Source organism: Pseudophryne corroboree, chromosome 6 (genome assembly GCF_028390025.1).
Source record: "Pseudophryne corroboree isolate aPseCor3 chromosome 6, aPseCor3.hap2, whole genome shotgun sequence".
NCBI lineage: Eukaryota > Metazoa > Chordata > Amphibia > Anura > Myobatrachidae > Pseudophryne > Pseudophryne corroboree.
Window position 1 is genome coordinate 712,238,564 of NC_086449.1, and position 23,476 is coordinate 712,262,039.

Here is a 23,476-nt window from a genome sequence, read left to right on the forward strand (position 1 = left end):
CCTTCAATGCTATTGAGATATCTCTGAGTGTACTTTGGATGTTTTAGTATGTTTAGTCTATCTACATATATTCAGATGTAATACTGTAGGAATAATAGGCAGTAAAATAGGATTTATGTCTTACCTTATTAAATCCTTTTCTTTGAGTCCATAGGGGGAACCGGACCAAAGGCTTAACGCTGGGTAAAGGCTGGCTGGGAGCAGACAGGCACCAAAAGGGTTACTTTTAAGTACCCAGCAGGCCATGCCTCCCTATACCCTGCCCCCACCGACAGGCCCGCCAGTTTATTATAGCAAGCCAAAAGCAGGAGCGGCAGAAAGAGGAAGGAAGAACACCTTACACAGAAGAACACTGCAAAGAAGGATGATAGCACACAACCTACACAAGAACACAATCCTGCAGGACAGGTGCGACAGGGAGGGCGTCCGGTGCCCCCTATGGACTCAAAGAAAAGGATTTAATAAGGTAAGATATAAATCCTATTTTCTTTTTTGTCCACTAGGGGACACCAGACCAAAGGCTTAACGCTGGGACGTCCTAAAGCTGTCCCCACCTGGGCGGGAACGCTCCTGGACTGCATTCTGGACCCTCAGATGCAAAGGTGTCGAATGCATAACATTTTATGAAAGTCTGGACAGAGGACCATGTAACAAGAGAAAGTTTGCGATTCCGCACCAGTCCAAAGAAGATTAAATTGGTAATTCGAACCAGAGTTGTGTATATAAGAAAGCAAATCTCTGATAGAACACCTGGTGGTGCACCCAGAGTCAGACAAGAAACTGGGGCCAAATATTTACAGAACACTCTTGTGTGGGTGCACTCTTATATGTGTTTATTTAGATATGGTAAGTATTAAAACATAACTTTTTATATTGAGTAGTTAAAATAGATTGAATATCCACTAATCCACCATAAAGTCGACATACAAAAAACAAACATACAAATTCTTAAAAAATGAGGGTATGTTCTGGTTGGTCTATATCAATGATAGACTGGCAGAGGGATGTAGACACTGTAGTCCTACATCAATCTTCTGCCCTACCAGCACAAGCAATGCTTGTCTTAATATGACCTGATTGGGTCATACATTGGCGTCATGTATCAAGAGTACATCGTCCTCATGTCAGAGCTCAAAAAGGTTTAACTGCGTGTTGCCTCTACCGCTCTGTGACGGGAATATACCTCTGAAGACTATCCTCTAGTATTTCAAGCGGAATCGCCGAAAGAATTGGAAGGAAGAGAAAGTGGTGATCCTGCTGTTGGTGTTAGGTCGGGATGAGTCCAAAGTTACTACACTGGGTATTCTCTGATGGTCCCCCCTTCAGATACTGACCCAGCCCATCACCATTTTGCTTCCAAGATCGGACGAGATTGGGCTCATGCGGTGAGGTATGGTAGTAGAAAGTGGACAGAATTGCAGACTCCCCAATGAGAGTGCACCTATTAAGGATGTTTTAGGAGATAAAGACTGTGGATCTGCTATCTACGTTAGACCTAGGAGGATTGCTCCTCTGAATCGTAGATGAGAGTCCGCAGAATAAGTTCAGGTTTGAACGAGAGAAATGAGCTTATAGTCTGAAATGTGTAATCTAGATAGGTTGTATCATACAGTGTTGCTGCATTCAAGATCAATTTTAAATGCAACTGTATCTGGTCATTATAGTCGCCTTATAAACCAGTTTTATGGGCAGTGATCCATATAATGAAAACACAATTTCCATTTCTTATGAGCAATGAGAACAGTATCAACACACCGCATTAGGACGTAATTATAGGCATAAACATATATTAGATTATGAGGACCATGTAGCAGCCTTACATAGCTGTTCAACTGAGGCCCCATGCAAAGCTGCCCAGGATGCTCCCACAGCCCGTGTGGAATGAGCCTTGAACCCCGAAGGGGTAGGAAGGTTGGCCATGGAATAGACATGGTGACTAGCCAACCGCAGCCCCCTTTTTTCTGTGACACGAGCAAGTATGGGCATAAATAGCCCATACTCAAGATGGCATTCAAGGACTCCCTGAGGAAGACCCAGAAGGGTCGACACGCGTAGGAGCAGTTTTTTCATTTACCACCATTACATTCCATACCAATTATCCATCATATACAGAGCCGTGGAGAAGGAGAGGAACAGAGGATGATAGAAGGGACGACAAACCGAGTGAACAACTGCCGAGGTCACGTGACCGGACCGACCCGGAAGGAAGGAAGAGAGGCCACCAAGGAGAAGCGACGACGACTGCGGGCAAGAAGAGGACAGACGGAGCTGAGGGAAAAAGGTAAGGGAACCCGTAGGAGAGGAGAGGGCAAAGCGGACAGCCCAACAGGGCTAGAAGCATTTTCCCCTCTCGCTCTCCAAGACGGTGACCGCTTCCCTGCTGCCCTGAGAACCACCGTGCGCTTGTCAGAGCGACACCGCGGCTGATCAGGGTGAAAGGGGAGACGGTGCGTCCGGAGTCCTGATTACCACAGTACCAGCCCCAGTCATATCCCACATTGCCCGCAACTCACCAGGGGTACCCCACACCGTAGTCTGGAACCTCCACAGGACACTATTTATCTATACTACCTCATCGGCTCTGATTATATATATATATACATCTAGAAGGACATTATCACTACAGAGGTGGGACGCCACCGGTCTGAGTGTATTACGGAACAATCACTGCAGTGTTTATCACTGTCAAACATACTACACAATAACTTTTCTGTTATTGTTTTTCTCCCCCTGAACACTGCAGAAACTGTTTTTCTTTCCCCCATCAACCCCCCCCCCCCCTCCCCCTTTCCCTTCACACCTTTCGTTTTATTATTATTTAATTTTATTCTTATCTGCATGCATGAGGTGTATTTAACATACAGCTTTTTTGATTAAAAATACGTTACAATTTCCAAAAGAATACACCGTGTAGGTTATCATTTCATGACAATTGTATGTGCACACATTCATTTATTGACTCAGGCGCAGTTGTATACTTCCATTTTGTATACCTTTAGAGGTTTGGGTTTTACCTCAATTACAACGTTGCTGCCAGAACAGGTATCCAGACAAGCAGGGCGCTGAATACGAACTTTGTTGCTAACCGCAGCCATCTGGCTAAGGTCTGTTTGGATGCAGGACAACCTTTTCTGCGAGCATCGAACAAGATGAAAAGGGAGTCCGAACGACTGAGATCCTTGGTCTTGTCCACGTAGACGTGTGGTGCTCGGAAAACATCCAAAGAGGCCTACTCTGGAGAAGCCGCTGAAAATGCTGAAACACCAGAAAAGGTGACCGCCAGGATAAAGCACTGAGATCTGACACCCTGCGGGCTGAAGATACAGCCAATAAAAACAAGGTCTTCCAAGTGATCCACTTAGGTCCATCGTTTCTGAAGGTTTAAAGGGAGGCTTCTGTAGAGCCGTAAGAACCAGTGACAGATCCCAAGGGGCCACCGGAGCCACAAACAGTGGTTGAACATGTAGCACACCCTGGAGGAATGTCTTAACATCCGGCCTCAGAGCCACTTGTCATTGGAACATCACTGATAGTGCCGAAACCTGAACTTTGAGTGACGATAACCTGAGGCCTAAGTCCAGGCCAGACTGAAGAAATGATAACAAGCGAGACAGCCGGAAAGAGCGTGGATTAAAACTACGACTGGTACACCAGATGAAGTACGTTTTCCAAACCCAGTGGTAAATCCTAGCCGACGAAGGTTTCCTGGCATTAAGCATAGTCTGGATAACCGCTGGGAAAATCCTTTAGACTTCATGATGGATGTCTCAATAGCCAGGCCGTCAAAGCGAGGCACTGAGGATATGGGTGTACACAAGGTCCCGGAGACAGAACGTCCGGGTGTAGAGGGAGGCGCCACGGCTTGTCTATGGACAGACTTAGCAGGTCCACGTACCATGGGCGACGTGGCTAGCCTGGAACCACCAGCATCAAATCGCCTCATTCCTGTTTGAATTTCCTGAGTAGCCTGAGAATCATGGAGATCGGTGGAAAGACATATCAGGTGAAACAACCAATGAGCCATGAGGGCATCTACAAGACATGCCTTTGGGTCTCTTGTCCGAGAGCCGAACTTGCTTATTTGGTTGTTGTGTTGAGATGACATGAGGTCTACGTCCGGCATCCCCCACTTGGTCACCAATTGTTCGAACACTTCTGGGTGGAGCAACCACTCCTCTGAGTGCACGTCCTGTCGACTTCCCAGTTGAGCACTCCTGGGATGAAGATAGCTGACAGTGCTGGAAGGTTTTGTTCTGCCCAATGGAATATTTTGGACACCTCTCGCATGGCTCCTCGACTGCGAGTGCCCCCTTGTTGTTTTAGGCAAGCTACCACTGTTGCAAATGTCCGACTGGACTTTGACTGGGTGACCCCTGAGCAGAGATTGTGCTGATCGCAGCGTGTTGAGGATTGCCCTCAATTCCAGTACAATGATGGGGAGTGAACTTTCTTGAGTCCAGCGACCCTGGAACATGTGGGATTCCGATACCGCTCCCCAGCCTTAAAGACTGGCATCTGTGGTGACCACTGTCCAGTGCTGAATCCAAAAGGGGCGACCTTTGTCTAGGTTGTCCCGAATGAGCCACCATTTTAAGGACAGTCAAACCTCCGGAGAGTGTTATGGTCTGTGAACTGATGTGGAGATGGGAACCGTTCTATTTGCAAAGAACTTCCAATTGTAGAGGACGAGAATGGAACAGACAGAAGTCGGCCCCCCACTCTGGGATCCCCCAGAGGAGGGCCCACCTCTTCACGCTGCAGGTTTGTCGGCTTGTTTGGCGGCTGGGCGTCTTGTAGCCCAAGGTTGTTTTTTGCGAGGCTTGGTCGTCTTTGCTTGGGCCTGGTAACGGGAGGAGGCTTGGCCCTTAGCTCATCCCTGGATACGAAAGGGACGAAAGGCAGATTTATGTTTGGGGGCTAATGCGGAGGGTAGAAAAGCCGTCTTAGTGAGTGAGTGAGCAGTCTTAGTCTTAGTGAGTTGAGTGACAAGATCGTTCAACTCTTTCCCGAATAGGGTATCTGCTGCATATGGCAGAGCTTCCAGAGGTTTTTTTTTGAGAAAGCGTCCGCTCTCTAAGAACACAACCATAAGGATCGCCTTGCTGCCACTGTAGATGCAGAGACTTTAGATGTAAGCACGGCCGTGTCAAAGGCTGCTTCCGACAGATATGCGGTTGCTGTTTGAATATGAGCTACCAGTGTCAGTAGTTGTTTCCTACTAACTGAGGAGGATAGGCCCTGTTGAAGTTGGTCAGCCCAACAGGAAACTGCTTTGGTTACCCATGCCGAAGCTAATGCCGGTCTGGTTATAGCTCCCGCATGAGAAAATGCTGTCTTAAGAAAGGTATCCAATTTGCGATCCGTGGAATCTTTAAGAGATGAAGTATCCGGACTCGGGAGAATCGAGGAACGCTCTATGCGCGTCCACTGGTGGGGGAGTTTCCCACTTGGACCTCTCCTTAGCTGGGAACGGATAGAATGATTGATACCACTTAGAGAGCTGATACCGTTTATCCGGTTTAGCCCATGCTGCCTCTAGTAAATCTTCCAACTGTGCAGAGGAAGGAAACTGTGCTGAATTCTTTTTAGGTTTCTTAAAAACTGGAGTCTTAGAGGCTGGAACAGAATCTATTTGCTCAATGGGGGTCATTCTGACCCAACCGCTCGCTGCAGTTTATCGCAGCGATCGGGTCGGACCTGCGCATGTGCCGGCGCATGCTGGAAGGCCGAAGGCCGTTGTTCCCTACCGATCGCCTCTGCCTGATTGACAGGCAGAGACAGTCGCAGGGCGGGATGGGGGCTGGACAGCGGCGTTAAGCCGCCGTTTAGGGGGCGCAGTCCGGCCAACGCAGGCGTGGCCGGACCATTGGGAGGGCGGGCCGCGGTGGCTGCGTGACGTCACACACAGCCGCTGTGACCCGGGCAGCGAAGAGATTCTTCCGGCCAGCCGCAGGAGCTGCGCTGGCCAAGAGTTACTCCTCAAATGCAAAAGCATTGCCGCTGTGCGATGCTTTTGCATTTCTGCGGGGGGAAGCGACGTGGCACTGACATGCGGGGTGGACTAGCCCTGTGCTGGGCGTCCCCCCGCATGTCTGAGTGCCTGATTGTAGCTGTGCTAAATTTAGAACAGCTACGATCAACTCGGAATGACCCCCAATATCCAGTACTAACCTCACTTGTTTGACTAGGGCCTCTACTTCAGCTATAGAAAGAGAACCACCTGAAGTTGCGTCCGGATCAGACTCCCCTGACCCGCTTTCTTGGTCAGAATCTGGGGTGTCTGAGTCCGAACCCCCTATTGTGCGTGGGGTAGCAGTTCCGCTAGAAGTGCGCGTCAGCCTGGGACGCTTCCCTCTATCCAAAAATTGTTGCATGGAAGCAGAAACCTAAGATAATCCCTGGACTGATTGTGCTAGAGTGTTAACCCATGGGGGATACACCTGTGGAGACGGATATATATGACTGACCTTGTGCCGAAGTTGACGGCGGTGCCATTTGCGGAGCCACCTGCTGCGTATCCAAGCGGTCCACTAGTTGCCTCATAACCCGCGTCAGTGTGGTTGCCCACGCTGGATCCTGAGGAACCAGTGGCGGTGGGGGATCCTGTTGCGGTGGTACTACCACGCAGGCTCTGCATATGCCAGTATCCTGGGTATCCTGAGGAGACAAAATAGCATAACACGTAGCACAAGTGGGAGGCGCAGGTGTGACCACCTTTTTTCCCCTGGATGACATTGCACAATATACTGGAAAACAGCACTGTATATTCTAAAAGTACCCCATAATTAGTAGCAGCCTGTCCCTGAGGAACCTATGCTGAATCAAGTCCTTGTGCAAGAATCGTGCGATTAAGCTCCACACAGTGTTAAAACACTCACACACACAGTTACTCAGCACTAAAATGCTAGAACAAGAGGAGCCAAGCTACTCAACTGCCCTGTGATATCAGCAGGCAGAAGAAAATTACTGAACCCGGCTGCAGAAGTGGGGTACAGGGGAGACAGTGGCCAGACCCTCCTCTCTCATCAACTCCCAGTCAGCATGTGCTCTAAAATGGCTGCGAGTGTTGGAGAGGAGGGAGGAGATATAGCCCAGGGGCAGACCTTGAGCAAGCTACTGGTCTGTCCTGGGTCGGGGGAGGGGCTGCAGGCTGTCGCCCTAACCCTTCAGATGTTATACCCCAGGGCTATGCCTACCTACCCTGCTGGCTGATGCCCTGGTGGTGTAGTGGAAAACAGGCGCAGCGCACTGGCCCCCCACTCATCTGCCACCTCACTGGCTCCCTTCAGCGGAAGGGAATCGTCGCATGGCACGCAGGGAGCCGGTCTACTCACCCTCCGGAACCCGTTGCGGCTGGTGGGGAGGCTACTGAGCATGTTAGCCTCCCCCGGTGGAAGACCCCAGCCCCATTACCGACGTTGGGTGCTGGAGCAGGCATGCTGGGCTCTAAGTGCGCCAGCATTCCACTCTGAGTGCTGCGCTGAAGAAAGAAGAAGAAAAAAAAAAAAGTAACCAAGGTTGTTTTAACAGCCATCTCTAAACAACGGTGCTGCTCCTGCGGCACCAAAAGAAAAACCGGCGGGGTATAGGGAGGCAAGGCCTGCTGGGTACTTAAAAGTTAAAAGTAACCATTTTGGTGCCTGTCTGCTACCAGTCAGCCTTTACCCAGCGTTAAACCTTTGGTCCGGTGCCCCCTAGTGGACGAAAAAGAAAACACACCAAGACGGGTTCCACTGACACAAGTTATTTATTTATTGTTGTATATGTATAAGCCCTGATGTGGAACTGTCAATCTCTAGCTTTAGGTCTGCCAGTACTACAATTTTATTTGTTCTCCCTGGTCCCTACGCACAAAGGGGGTCATTCCGAGTTGATCGTTCGCTAGCTGTTTTTAGCAGCCGTGCAAACGCTATGCCGCCTCCCACTGGGAGTGTATTTTAGCTTAGCAGAACGAAAGGATCGCACAGCGGCTACAAAATAATTTAGTGCAGTTTCAGAGTAGCTTCAGACCTACTCAGCGCTTGCGATCACTTCAGACTGTTCAGGTCCTGTTTTGACGTCACGAATACGCCCTGCGTTCGCCCAGCCACGCCTGCGTTTTTCCTGGCACGCCTGCGTTTTTCCGAACACTCCCTGAAAACGGTCAGTTGACACTCAGAAACGCCCACTTCAAGTCAATCACTCTGCGGCAGCCAGTGCGACTGAAATGCAGCGCTAGACCTGGTGTAAAACTACATCGGCTGTTGTGAAAGTACGTCACGCGTACGCATTGCGCCACATACGCATGCGCAGAAGTGCCTTTTTTTGCATCATCGCTGCGCAGCGAACATTTTCAGCTAGCGATCAACTCGGAATGATCCCCAATAAGACTTTTCTTCTAGCTAAAGGATATAAGTTGGTCACAGACATGAAGTGACCCAATTAAACAGAATCGGAATGGTTTAGCTCACTGGGAGGAGGAGGATGTTTTTAGATCAGTGTGTGGAAGGAAATTATAGCAAGAAACATCACTGCACTGAACACTTACTGTGACAGGGTCTTGCCCCGTGACACTGCTGGCACCTGTGTGTCTCCGTGCAGAATTAATGTGGCCGTTTTGTGGAACACCTCCATAGAGCAGGCTGTCAACTCTGCCAGGCTGCGGATTGCAAACTCGTGGATATCCTAAGACCAGGGAAGAAGGGGATAAACAGCTTAGAAAGAAAAGTAAAGGTCAAGAGATGCTCAATAATTATAACCATGACCACCAATATTCCAAGATATGGCTCAGGCACAAATAATAGAATTTTAATTACCTACCGGTAAATCCTGTTCTCGTAGTCCGTAGAGGATACTGGGGTCCGTTTAGTACCATGGGGTATAGACGGGTCCACTAGGAGCCATAGGCACTTTAAGAATTTGATAATGTGGGCTGGCTTGTCCCTCTATGCCCCTCCCACCAGACTCAGTCTAGAAAAATGTGCCTGAGGAGACGGACATACTTTGAGAGAAGGCTAGATAAGGATAGTGGTGAGATTCCGAACCAGCACACACAACAAGAGGAAAACCAAACTAACCACACTTGAAACAGGAACAGCAACGGCTGAACCAACATTACTTAACCAAGTAACACTGCAGGAATAACGAAGCATTGGGCGGGCGCCCAGTATCCTCTACGGACTACGAGAAAAGGATTTACCAGTAGATAATTAAAATCCTATTTTCTCTTATATCCTAGAGGATACTGGGGTCCATTTAGTACCATGGCGATGTACCAAAGCTCCCAAACCGGGAGGGAGAGTGCGGAGGTTCCTGCAGAACTGATTGACCAAACTGAAGGTTCTCAAACGCTAAAGTATCAAACTTGTTGAACTTAGCAATGTGTTAGAACCTGACCAAGTAGCTGCTTGGCAGAGCTGTAAAGCCGAGACCCCCTGGGCAGCCGCCCAGGAAGAATCCACCGATCTAGTAGAGTTGGCCTGTACAGATTTTGGACATGGCAAACCTGCCGTGGAATAAGCATGCTGGATAGTAAGCCTGATCCAGCGTGTAATAGACTGCTTTGAAGCAGAACACCCAATCTTATTGGGATCATAAGGAACAAACAGCGAGTCCGTTTTTCTGTGACGAGCTGTTCTCTTCACACACACCTTCAAAGCCCTCACAACATCCAAAGACTTTGAAGTAGCAGAAGTGTCAGTGACAACCGGAACCACATTAGGTTGGTTGATGTGAAACGCAGACACCACTTTAGGAAGAAATTACTGACAAGTTCAGAGTTCAGCTCTGCCCTCATGAAAACTTAAATAGGGACTTTTACGAGACAAAGCGCCCAATTCTGACACGTCTTGCTGAAGCCAGGACCAACAGTGTGACGGTCTTCCACGTAAGATATTTTACGTCAACCTCCTGTAATGGTTCAAACCAGTCCAATTGGAGGAAATGCAGCACCACGATGAGATCCCAAGGTGCCGTGGGAGGCACAAAGGGAGGTTGGATGTGCAGAACACCTTTCAAGAACGTCTGGACCTCAGGGAGAGAAGCCAATTGTTTCTGAAAGAAAATGGACAAGGCCGAAATCTGGACTTTTAAAGGAGCCCAGATGCAGGCCCACATTCACACCTGCCTGCAGAAAAAGCAGGAAACGTCCCAGATGAAAATCCACCGCCAAATAATTTCTGCTCTCACACCAAGAGCTGTATTTCTTCCAAATACGATGGTAATGCTTAGACGTTACCCCCTCCGGGTGAAGGCCCCACTCCCCCGGGTGCAGGTCCTGCCTGCTGAGGAAGTCTGCATCCCAGTTGTCTACTCCCGGAATGAAGGCCGCTGACAACGCCACAGCGTCTCTTTCTGCCCAGTGGCAAATTCTTGACACCTCTGACATTGCTGCTCTGCTCTTCGTTCCGCCCCATTGGGTTATGTACATCACTGCCGTCACATTGTCCGACTAGACCTGAATGGCCCGATCTTGAAGAAGATGGGAGGCCTGCAGAAGGGTGTTGTATATGGCCCTGAGTTTCAGAATGTTGATTGGAAGGACGACTTTCTGACTTGACCATCTTCCTTGAATCTGCACCCCCTAAGTGACTGCTCCTCAACCTCTGAGGCTTGCTTCTGTGGTTAACAGACCATTCTGAATGCCGAACCTCCGACCTTTGACGAGGTGAGAAGTCTGTAGCCACCACAGAAGGGAGATCCTGGCTTTTGGCGACAGACGGATCCTCTGGTGCATATGAAGATGCGATCTGGACCATTTATCCAACAGATCTAGCTGGAAGGGTCTTACGTGAAAACTTCCGTATTGAAGAGCCTCGTAAGAGGCCACCATGTTCCCCAGAAGGCGAATGCACAGATGCACAGACACCTGGGTTGGCTTCAGGAAGTTTTCAACCATCGACTGGATCACCAATGCCTTTTCCAACGGAAGGAACACTTCTGCGACTGTCCGGTATCATTCCCAGGAATGGGAGCCTCCTTGTTGGCTCTAGGTGAGGTTTCTGAAGGTTCAGAATCCACCCGTGATCCTAGAGAAGTTTGGTTGAGAGACCAATGCTGTCCAGCAACTTTCCCTGGACGGTGCTTTTGTCAGGAGATCGTCCAGATATGGAATGATGTTCACCCCTTGTTTGCGGAGGAGAACCATCATTTCTGCCATCACCTTGGTAAACACCCTTGGTGCTGTGGAGAGGCCAAATGGCAGGGCCTGGAACTGGAAATGAGAGTCCAGCAATGTGAAATGGAGAGAAGCCTGATGCGGCAGGCAGATCGGAATGTGGAGGTACACATCCTTGATATCCAGGGATACCAGGAATTCCCCCTCTTCCAGACCTGATATCACCGCCCTGAGAGACTCCACCTTGAACTTGAACTCCTTTAGAAAGGGGTTCAATGATTTTAGGTTCAGAATGGGCCTGACCGAACCATCCGGTTTCGAAAAGGTTTGAATAGTAACCTGTGGCCTGGGGAGTGAACTGGCACAATGACCTGTGCCTCCACCAGCTTTCGGACAGCTTCTTGTAGTACGGTGCTGTCTGCCAACTGAGTTGTTAAGCCTGATTTGAAAAAACGATGAGGAGGGAGACTTTGAAATTCCAGCCTGTATCCCTGGGATACAATGTCTATCACCCAGGGATCCAGGCCGGACGATACCAAACATGACTGAAGTATCTGAGTCTTGCTCCCTCCAGGCCGCGCGGTCCACTGTCATGCGTTGGACTTTGGCGTACATGATGCAGGCTTTTGTTCCTGGGAACCTGCAGAGGCAGGTTTCTTGGATTTAACTCGACCTCCCCTAAAGAAGGTATTGGACGGTCTGGCCTTTCTAGGCTTGTTAGGCCAAAAGGGCTGTGTAACAGATGAAGAGAAGGATTTCTTCGGAGCAGGTGCTGCTGAGGGAAGAAACGGAGACAAACCCGCTGTAGCCGTGGATATCCACGCGTCTAGAGCTTCCCCAAAGAGAGCCTGACCTATATAGGGTAAGGACTCCACACTTTTTCTGGATTCCGCGTCGTCCGACCACTGGCGCAGCCACAGTCCCAGACGAGCTGAAACAGACATGGAAGATATTCCCACAGCCATGGAACCTACCATAAAACCTTCTGAATCATGTATGTTGCGTAAATATAATGCAACATCATCCCTACCCATCGCATCCAAATCCTCAAGTAAGGTAGCCGACCACTTTACTATTGCCTTTGCAATCCATGCACTAGCAATAGTGGGACGTAATATGGCCCCTGAAGCAGTGTACATTGATTTAAGTGTGTTATCAATCTTTCTATCAGCCACCTCCTTTAAGGCGGTAGATCTTGGAACAGGCAAAACCACCTTTTCTGAGAGTCTAGACACAGATGCGCCAACACTCGGCGGGTTTTCCCATTTTTTCCTATCCTCAGGGAAAAGAAACGCCACCAGTACCCTTTTAGGGACCTGGAATATTTTCTCAGGGTTTACCCATGCTTTCTCAAATATAGCATTCAATTCCTTTGACGCAGGGAAGGTTAGCGAGGCTTTTTTATTTTCAGTGAAAAAGGCCTCCTCAACCTGCTCAGGTGTGGTATCATTAACATTGAACATATCCCTGATAGCCTCTATCATCAATTGCACCCCCTTTGCAAGAGATGCGGACCCCCGCAACACATCCCCATCACCGTCTGTGGTGTCAGAATCGGTATCCGTGTCGTCTTGTGTGACCTGCACAAGCGCACGCTTATGGGGGTATATAGCGGAGCGTCCTGAGGTACCAGAAACCGGCCATACTGCCATAGAGCTCTGTAATACCTGGGTTGCAGATTCTTTACTTGCAACCCTGTCAGAAATCTGAGAAATCCAAGATTTGATAGACGAAAACCACTCAGGCTCCCTTGCTGGTATCTGTGCTAAACCAGTGCTATCCTGATTACATGGAATGGGATCATCCTGGGAGGATAAATCCTCTGCAGCATATGAAACAGTATCCCTGGACATAGCTAAAGGAGACCACCAAACACTCTATACACACACACACACACACACACACACACACACACGTGAGGGCAGACAGAGTTTCCCCCCCAAGAATGGCAAGAGAGATACAGAGATTGGAACCAACCCACACACAGCGCTTTTAGCAAAGGGAGACCCCTTGTCAGCGCTGACTGTGCACCTTAATAGGACACACAGTCGTATTACAGCCTCCCCTCCCTTCTACAACCCCCTGGTACCGTGTACAGATAGCTGGAGTTGCTGTGGAGGGGCCTGTTCTTCCTCTCAGCGCTGTGCAGGCAGGAAAATGGTGCTGAAACGCTGCTGGGTCCGCTCTGAGAAGCTCCGCGCCCATAATGGCGCCGTCTTCCCGCTCTTCATGATTATACTGGCCTGAGGAATTCGAGGTTTCTGGACCAGTGTGGGGGGTAAGCGCTGGCTCAGGGCATCCCTCACAGCGCCGCACCATGTACCGATGAGCCTTCACAGGAGCGCAGTTAATACTGCGCTCCCTCCCCGCTGCCGCCATCTTCACACCGGCCCCCCGTTTGCTAGAGGGGTCGGTGTCTCACTTGCCACTTCAGCTCTGTAAGGGGTTGGCGCCATTCTGCTGGGGCGAGTGATCCCCTGTGGCGGGGAGCGATCTGACCCCTCTGGAACTCAGTGTCCACTCAGCGGAGACAGAGGCTCAGACCCCGCAAGACGGACACTACTCCCCCCCTTAGTCCCTCGCTGCAGGGAGGCTGTTGCCAGCAGCCTCCCTGTAAAAATAGGATTTTAATTACCTACCGGTAAATCCTTTTCTCGTAGTCCGTAGAGGATGCTGGGGTCCATATTAGTACCATGGGGTATAGACGGGTCCACCAGGAGCCATTGGCACTTTAAAAGTTTAATAGTGTGGGCTGGCTCCTCCCTCTATGCCCCTCCTACCAGACTCAGTCTAGAAACTGTGCCCGAGGAGACAACATACTTCGAGAGAAGGAATTACATAGATAGTGGCGAGATTAATACCAGCTCACACAACAGGCAAATCCGACCAACATGCCGGAACAACTCAGCAACAGCTGAAACAGTAAATAACACAGAACTTACCAGTACTGAACTATAAAACCAACACAGGAAAACGCAGCGCTGGGCGGGCGCCCAGCATCCTCTACGGACTACGGGAAAAGGATTTACCGGTAGGTAATTAAAATCCTATTTTCTCTTACGTCCTAGAGGATGCTGGGGTCCATACTAGTACCATGGGGTTGTACCAAAGCTCCCAGTACGGGAGGGAGAGCGCGGAGGCTCCTGCAACACTGCTTGACCAAACTTGAGGTCATCAGAGGCCAAAGTATCGAACTTGTAAAACTTGGCAAACGTGTTCGACCCAGACCAAGTAGCCGCTTGCCAGATTGTACAGCCGAGACACCCCGGGCAGCCGCCCAGGAAGAGCCCACTTTACAAGTAGAGTGGGCCTTTACAGATTTTGGACACGGCAATCCTGCCGTGGAATAAGCATGCTGGATAGTGAACCTGATCCAGCGTGAAATCGACTGCTTAGAAGCAGGATACCCAAGTTTCTTGGGATCATAGAGGACAAACAGAGAGTCACTTTTCCTATGACGAGTTGTCCTCTTCACATAAATCGTCAAAGTCCTCACTACATCCAAGGCCTTTGAAGCAATTGAGGCGTCAGTTGCCACTGGCACCACAATAGGTTGGTTGATATGGAAAGCCGATACAACCTTAGGTAGGAACTGTGTCCTAAGTTCCGCCCTGTCTTCATGGAAGATCAGATAGGGACTTTTACAAGATAAAGCACCCAATTCCGACACGCGTCGTGCAGAAGCCAAGGCCAACATAGTGACCGCCTTCCACGTGAGAAACTTGAGATCAGCCTCCTGTAGAGGCTCGAACCAGGCAGACTGCAGGAACTGCAACACCACATCAAGATCCCAGGGCACCGCTGGCGCCACAAAGGGAGGCTGGATGTGCAGAACCCCTTTCAGAAAGGTCTGAACCTCAGGGAGGACAGCCAATTGTTTTTGGAAAAAGATGGACAATGTAGAGATCTGGACCTTGATGGAGCCCAATCTCAGTCCCATATCCACCCCTGCTTGCAGGAAAAGGAGAAAACGTCCAAGTTGAAACTCCACCGAAGGAAACTTCTTGGACTCACACCAAGAAACATATTTCTTCCAAATGCGATGGTAATGTTTAGACGTTACCCCCTTCCCAGCTTGTATCAGGGTAGGAATGACTTCACTCGGGATACCTTTCCGAGCTAAGATCTGGCGTTCAACCGTCATGTCGTCAAACGTAGCCGTGGTAAGTCTTGATAGGCGAACAGCCCCTGCAGTAGCAGATCCTCCCGAAGAGGCGACGGCCTTGGATCCTCCAGCAGAAGATCCAGTAGATCCGCGTACCAAGCCCTCCTTGGCCAGTCCGGAGCACCCTTGTTCTTCTTACAAGTTGAAGAACCTTTGGAATCAGAGGAAGTGGAGGGAACACATACACTGACATGAACACCCACGGCGTGACCAGTGCATCCACCGCCACTACCTGAGGGTCCGTCGACCTGGAACAGTGCCTCCCCAGCTTCTTGTTGAGGCGGGAGGCCATCATGTCTATGAGAGGAACCCCCCACCAACCGGTTACCTCCTCGAACACCTCCAGGTGGAGGCCCCACTCTCCCGGATAGAGATCGTGGCGGCTGAGGAAGTCTGCTTCCCAGTTGTCTACTTCCGGAATGAAGATTGCCGACATTGTCACCACGTGTCTTTCTGCCCAGAGGAGGATTCTTGACACCTCTGACATGGCAGCCCTGCTCTTCATTTCGCCTTGTCGGTTTATGTAGGCCACCGTGGTCACGTGGTCAGACTGCACCTGAACAGCTCGATCCTGTAAAAGGTGTCCTGCTTGCAGAAAGGCGTTGTACGCGGTCCTTAGCTCCAGGATGTTTATTGGGAGAAGGGATTCTGGATCCGACCACCTTCCCTGAAAGGTTTCCCCCAGAGCGACTGCTCCCCAACCTCTTAGACTTGCATCTGTGGTTAAAAGGATCCAGTCCTGAATTCCGAACCTTCGGCCTTCCAGAAGGTGCGGAAGTTGTAGCCACCAGAGGAGTGAAATACTGGCTTTCGGAGACAGGCGAATCCTCTTGTGCATGTGTAGGTGAGAGCCCGACCACTGGTCCAATAGGTCCAGCTGAAAAGGTCGAGCATGAAACCTGCCGTACTGCAGAGCCTCGTAGGCGACAACAATCTTCCCCAGAAGGCGGATGCATTGATGAACCGATACCCAGGTAGGCTTTAAGACATCCCGGACCATTGTTTGAATCACCAATGCTTTCTCCACCGCGAGAAAAACCCTCTGCACTTCCGTGTCGAGGATCATTCCCAGTAAAGACAGCCTCCTTGTCGGCTCCAGATGAGACTTTGGAAGGTTCAGGATCCATCTGTGCTTCCTGAGCAGCTGTATCGGGAGTGTGCGATGGATCGCAACAACCTCTCCCTGGACGACGCATTGATCAGGAGATCGTCCTGATACGGAATTATGTTCACCCCCTGCTTGCGGAGGAGAACCATCATATCCACCATCACCTTGGTGAAGATCCTTGGTGCTGTGGAAAGGCCAAATGGCAGCGCCTGGAACGGATAGTGATCGTCCAACAGTGCAAACCTGAGATATTCCTGATGCAGCGACCAAATGGGAATGTGGAGGTAAGCATCCTTGATGTCCAGCGACACCAGGAACTCCCGCTCCGTTAGACCCGAGATGACAGCTCTCAGAGGGGTAAATTTACTAAGATGGGAGTTCTATTTAAGATGGGATGTTGCCCATAGCAACCAATCAGATTCTATTTCTCATTTATCTAGAATCTTCTAGAAGATAATACCTGGAATCTCATTGGTTGCTATGGGCAACATCCCATCTGAAATAGAACTCCCATCTTAGTAAATTTACCCCAGAGATTCCATCTTGAATTTGAACTCCCTGAGATAAGGGTTCAAAGATTTTAAGTTTAGAATACAGTAGGTCGTACCGAACCATCCGGTTTTGATACCACGAAAAGGTTCAAATAATAACCCTTTTACCACTGCTGAGGTGGAACTGGGACATTGACCTCTGACACCATCAATTTTCTGATGGCCTCCAGAAGAATTGTTCTGTCCGCCAGGAGAGCTGGCAAGCCTGACTTGAAGAAACAGCGAGGTGGGGGATCTTGAAACTCCAGTCTGTACCCCCTGGACACTATATCCAGGACCCAGGTGTCCAGGCCAGCCGACACCCAGACATGGCTGAACTGCCGGAGTCTTGCCCCCCCTGACCTTCCTCCAGGCCTAGCTGTCCATGCTGTCATGCGGAGGACTTAGGGGTATCAGAAGCGGGCTTCTGGGCTTGGGAACCTGCGGGGGCAGGTTTCTTTCCTATGGCACGACCACCTCTGAAGAATGTGTTCGAAGGCTTGTTCTTTCTAGACCTCGTGGGCCGAAAGGACTGAGTCGTGGCTGACGTAAAAGGCTTCTTTGTAGCCGGTGCAGCTGAGGGGAGAACAGTAGACTTACCCGGGTTAGCCGTGGCAATCCACGCATCCAGCGCCTCCCCAAAGAGAGCCTGACCTGTATAGGGTAAGCCCTCCACACTCTTCCTGGATTCCGCGTCCGTAGACCATTGGCGTAGCCAGAGACCCCTGCGAGCCGAGACGGACATGGAGGAGATCCCCACAGCCATGGAACCCAGATCCTTCATGGAATCTACCAGAATCCTGCAGAATCCTGAATATGGCGTAAAAATAAATGAACGTCACCTTTATCCATCGTAGTCGATTCCTCCTGCAGAGCGATTGACCACCTGGCAATAGTTTTTGCAATCCAAGCACAGGCTAAAGTAGGCCGTAATATAGCCCTGGAAGCCGTGTAAATGGATTTAAGCGTAGCATCCACCTTGCGATCCGCCGGGTCCTTCAACGCGGTAGATCCCGGGACTGGTAACACCACCTGTTTAGACAGCCTGGAGACAGAGGCGTCGACTATCGGCGGGGACTCCCATCTCCTCCTATCTTCCTCTGGGAAGGGAAAAGCAACCAAGACCCTCTTAGGGATCTGAAATTTCTTTTCCGGAGTTTCCCAAAGATAGCGTTTCATTCTTTGGATGCCGGGAAGGTGAGGGGGAGCTTCTTATTATCTGTAAAAAAGGCCTCCTTCACCTGCTCAGGAGCTGTGTCAGAAATATGTAAAATATTCCTCACAGCTTCAATCATCAACTGCACCCCCCTTACCAAGTGATGCTGTCCCCCTCGACACATCCCCATCACCGTCTACAGTGTCAGAGTCGGTGTCCGTGTCACCCTGCATAAGCAATGCAAGTGCACATTTTTGAAAAATGTACCGCAGGGGACCCCGAGGAAGCAGTATCAGACCACACAACCATAGAGGATTGTAGGATCTGAGTGGCATGCTCAGTCCTAGCAACTCTGTCGAAAATCTGAGAAATATTCCCCCTCAGAGAGACTAACCATCCTGGCTCTCTAGCAGGGATCTACGCTACAACAGTGCAATCCTGATTACTTGGTATGGAGTCTTCCTGGGAAGACAAATCCTTTGCAGCATATGAAACATTGTCCCTAGACATGTTGTCTCACACACACCAAACACCCCACAAACACACAGGGTATTGGGTAGACAGTTTCCCCCCGAAGAATGGCAGAGAGACACAGAGATTGGAGCCAACCCACATGCAGCGCTATTAAAGGTATAGGGAGACCCCAACCCGCGCTGACTGTGTCCCTTAATAGGTGACACAGCCTATAACACAGCCTCCCTTCCCTTCTAAAATCCCCTGGTACCGTACAGATAGCTGGAGTTGCACTGGAGGGACCTGGACATCCACTAGCAGTGATTGCAGGCAGGAAAATTGCGCTGAACGCTGCTGGGTCCACTCTGAGGAGAAGCTCCGCCCCTTCAATGGCACTGTCTTCCCGCTCTTAGAAGATTATACTGGCCTGAGAATTTCATGCTGGCTTGGATCCGTAGACCCAGACAGGCTTGTGTGGTCAGTGTAGGGTCAGGTGCTGGCTCAGGGCGCCCCTCACAGCGCCGCACCGCAGTACCACTGAGCTGTCCAGGAGCGCGGTTAATACTGCGCTCCTACCCATAAGCCGCCTTCTTCACACTGACCCCCCCGCTTGTAAGGGGGGACAGTGACTAACTCGCTACACTTCAGCTCATTGAGGGGGTGGCGGCTGGCTGCCGGGGTGAGCATTCTCCTGTGACTGGGCGCGATCTGTCCCCTCTGGAGCTCAATGTCCAGTTAGCAAAGGCTCAAGACCCCGCAGGGCGGACACTCCCCCCCCCCCCCCCCCTCCTCAGCCCCTCGATGCAGGGAGGCTGTTGCCAGCAGCCTCCCTGTAAAATAACAAAGCTAAAAAAAACTTTTACTAGAGAAGCCCTGTAGAGCTCCCCTAGCTGTGACCGGCTCCTCCGGGCACATTTTCTAAACTGGGTCTGGTAGGTGGGGCATAGAGGGAGGAGCCAGCCCACACTCTCAAACTCTTAAAGTGCCAATGGCTCCTGGTGGACCAGTCTATACCCCATGGTACTAATGTGGACCCCAGCATCCTCTAGGACGTAAGAGAAAGTCTCATTTAACCGATGAGACATTCACAAAGATCACTCTGGGATCCATTGTTCTTGACCCCTATGTGAGCACTTTGTTGTTCCGAAAAACTCCATTAGATATATCTTTGGCAAACACCTCTAGTTCACCGAAATCCGGAACCCTCCGGGTGTAGAGCCCATTCGTTTCCCAGAATGGTGTGTCAACTTGAGAAAAGTCCGCTTCCCCATTTAGGGCTCCCGGAATGAAAATAGTGGACACGGTTGAATGATTAAGTTCTGCCCATCTTAGTATGTGCTCTTTTTCATCGCTTTTCGGCTGCGAGTTCCTTCCTAATGTTGAGGTACACGCATAATCTGCCCGGCACTGGACTGGTTTTCCTCGAAGACTCTCCTGTGCCTACACCGGTGTCCTATATGTGGCCCAAGGTACCAACCTTTAACGGCATATAACCTACTTCTTTGGGAACACAACCTTCCTGACACTGGGGGTCATTCCGAGTTGATCGCTCGCTAGCAGTTTTTAGCAGCCGTGCAAACGCTAAGCCGCCTCCCTCTGGGAGTGTATCTTAGCAGAAGTACGAACGAATGCATCGCAGAATGGCTACAAAAAAATATTGTGCAGTTTCTGAGTAGCTGCAGACCTACTCAGCACTTGCGATCACTTCAGATTTGATGTCACAAACACGCCCTGCGTTCGCCCAGCCACGCCTGCGTTTTTCCTGGCACGCCTGTGTTTTTTCAAACACTCCCTGAAAACGGTCAGTTGACACCCAGAAACGCCCATTTCATGTCAATCACTCTGCAGCGAACATTGTGACTGAAAAGCTTCGCTAGACCTTGTGTGAAAATACATCGGCCGTTGTGAAAGTACGTCGCGCGTGCGCCCTGCGCTGCATACACAGAAGTGCTGTTTTTTTACTTAATCGCAGCGCAACGAACATTTTCAGCTAGCGATCAACTCGGTATGACCCCCACTGTTCCTCAGTGTCAGAATTTTCCCAATCTGTTTTTGAAAGGATTTCCCTTTGTCCAGTTGGGATGCCTGCTTCCACCAGTCTGAAGACCTTCTTACTTTTATCGTAAGTACCATTCTGTTTCCATTATGTGATGCAGTCCATAATTACCTACAGCACCTTGTATTCCCCGGTGGTTCCTCCAAGTACCAACCCGGCCAAAACTGCCCATCCTCAATGATCCAAATGAGATTGGGCACATTTAGTATGGTGTGACTGTAGATTCTATTTGGTAACATTCAGACGCTGCAGAGACCTCGAGTGGAATTGTGAATACGTCACTCTGTTGATGTAGATACCATCAAACCCATCATCCGCCTTGTTGCGTGAATGGATCAGTTTGACTGTGCAGCAAAAACTTGAATCCTAGACTACACCCTGGATATTTTGTTGCAAGGTAAAAATTACTTCCTGCAGACCTGATCCAGTACAGCCCCCAAGTGAATCATCCAATGTGACAGAACTGGAGACACTTCTGGCCCATTATTGAGTCACTTGTGCCTCTGCATACAGGTTATTGTCTGTTGCAGAAGACGTAAGAGCAATCCCTGCGTGCCAGGATTAAAGATTGTCTAGGTATGAGAAATTTCTTAACCCCTGCTAGCGAAGATAAGATGTGCTCACCTTCATATTCTTGTTAAATACTTAGGCTAACCCCAAGGGTAAGGCCTAGAACTAAAAATACTGTTGGAAGATAGCAAACCCTTAAATAACACTGATGGACAGTGATATAGAACATGAAGGTAAGCATCCTGTAGATCCAGGGGTAGCCTTAATCCCCTGGCTCTATGCAAAGCATAAGGAACATAACGATTGCAGTGCAACCTAGGTTCCAAACGTATTTGTACAGCATTTTAAGATTAAGCATAGGCCGCAATGACCCATTTTACTTCCGAATTTACCAGGTTGGAGTAAAAACTTAGTCCTTGTTTGCAAGAGGAATTATGACTATTCTTGCTGAAACCGTTTCTGAACTGCTTCTTGCATGCCTTGTCCTTTGTCTCTACCCGAGACAGTTGTGAAGGTGAAATCATACCTAGTACTGTTAAAGGGTTGTTTTGCAGAGAGGCAAAAAAAGGGACTATTAATTATGTCTCTCTGGGGCACACTTTGTTTAAATAAACTGATTGAAAAATAGGTAAGGCTATTACAATATATGTGAAAAATAGGATAAAACTTAACTTTTAATGTTGTACACAGACGAAAAGATAATAAAATTATTGCTGTAAGTCAGCAGTATTGGTTAAAACAAGTATTAAACAACAAAAATTCAATGACGATATAGTGATATGTAACTCACTTGGTATAAAGTGGGTGACAGAAAGTTTATCTGTACACCCACTGGATTATAAGCGAGTATTAATGTTTGACGTTTGTCAGAAGCGAAAATATGAGAAATTCTTGTTATCTCTATCAACTTATGGTTTGATATACACTTGTATATTCATGAGAGAGATAATAGAAAACCGGCTTTAATGAATCCGGACTCCTATAGGACTAGTCAGCTGGGGTGAATAAATTGCAAGATTAATTGTGGTGAAATTTGCTGATCAGCGGGAGGTATGTTCCTTATTGCTACAGTACCCAGTATTCCCAGAGAGTCACCCTTTCTGGTACTGACCAGGCCCAATGCTGCTTGGCTTCCAAGATCAGACGAGATCGGGCATGTCCAGCATGATATGACTGTAGAGAGTCAAGAAAATACCTATCAGCATGGAAGATGGCCACTACTGGAGCAAATTGAGAAAAAATGGTCCAAAGACTGACATTTGTCAAAGGCCAATAAGTCGCCCCAAAGGTAATTTAAATGGAAACAATAATTGTAAATGGAAAAAAGGGTCTCAAAGGAACGGAGAGGTTAATTTCTCTCCCATGGGAAATTTCCCACACAAGGATTGTAGTGAGAGCACATGTAAAATATATCACAGATAATCCATAGATAGTAAAACCTTAATAGGTAATGTGAAACAAAGACTGTAGTGAGAGCACATGCACAAATATATCACAATTACTGTTTGCTGAAGAAATCGGCCTCCCCCAGCCTGGATTCCCCAGGGAGAGGCCCAAACCATGCGACTGATGGTTTATTTTTCTACAGCACCTGTCCAGATGGTCTCACATTCGAGTACCAACCAGGCTCAACACTGTTTATTTTCCAAACTCAGGTGAGATTGGGCCTATCAGTGTGGTGTAGCTGTAGATCCCAACCGGACTTTTGGCAGCCCCATGCCTTATTAGTCTTCCTAGAAACCAAAACAAGGGTCCGAAAGCGGTACTTTAAGTTTTAAACTGTATGTGGAAGAAGATGAACTTTTTTGGAGTCTGCTCCTGACTCCAGAATATCTGTTTATTCTTTACCAAAGGAAACTTTCCAGAAATGACAACGATTCAAAACCTTTCCTAAATTCTGAATCGGCTCCCACATCCCAGCTAAAACTGCTCTGCGAACAGATATGATTGGGGCTAATGCCCTGGAGGAAACAATGCCAAAATCTATTGGTGCTTCTCCAGGATCATTGCACTATATGAGAATTTTGCCGTTATTGAAAAGATTCTCCTTCAATTGCATTAGCCCAGGCAACCACTGTCCTTGCCATTTAAGCCAAATCCAAGGCTTGGCCCTATGACTGCCCTAGACAGGGAAAGCAAAGATAAAGTAGATCACTTGCATAACTACTTTAGGAGCCATCTCTCTTTAAACAACCCCAACTGAAAGAAGGTAATTAGAATTCAATTTCTTAGGATTCTAACTTTTTATTGGGCATAGCCCAAATCTATTCCCTGATTTCTGTCAGCTAATCTGACTCTGGACACTCAGGTTTTTAGGATGATCAAATACAGGTGCCTAGGTTTTTAACCAGGCTCCTTCAATGCTTTATTTAACTCAGCTATACTCCAGCTGAGACCTACCTC

At 49.0% G+C, this 23,476-nt stretch overlaps 1 protein-coding gene and 1 pseudogene across 2 annotated transcripts in view; both read right to left on the reverse strand.

Moving 5' to 3' along the window:
- The window catches only part of FAM114A2 (family with sequence similarity 114 member A2), a 165,530-nt gene that overhangs the window by 15,205 nt on the left and 126,849 nt on the right, over window positions 1–23,476 (reverse strand). For both annotated transcript variants that reach the window (XM_063928353.1, XM_063928354.1), the window contains exon 12: window positions 8,528–8,664. In XM_063928353.1, coding sequence (XP_063784423.1) covers window positions 8,528–8,664 — 137 coding nt within the window. The remainder of the gene's footprint in view (window positions 1–8,527; window positions 8,665–23,476) is intronic.
- On the reverse strand, window positions 22,136–22,254 carry LOC134936883 (5S ribosomal RNA; annotated as a pseudogene).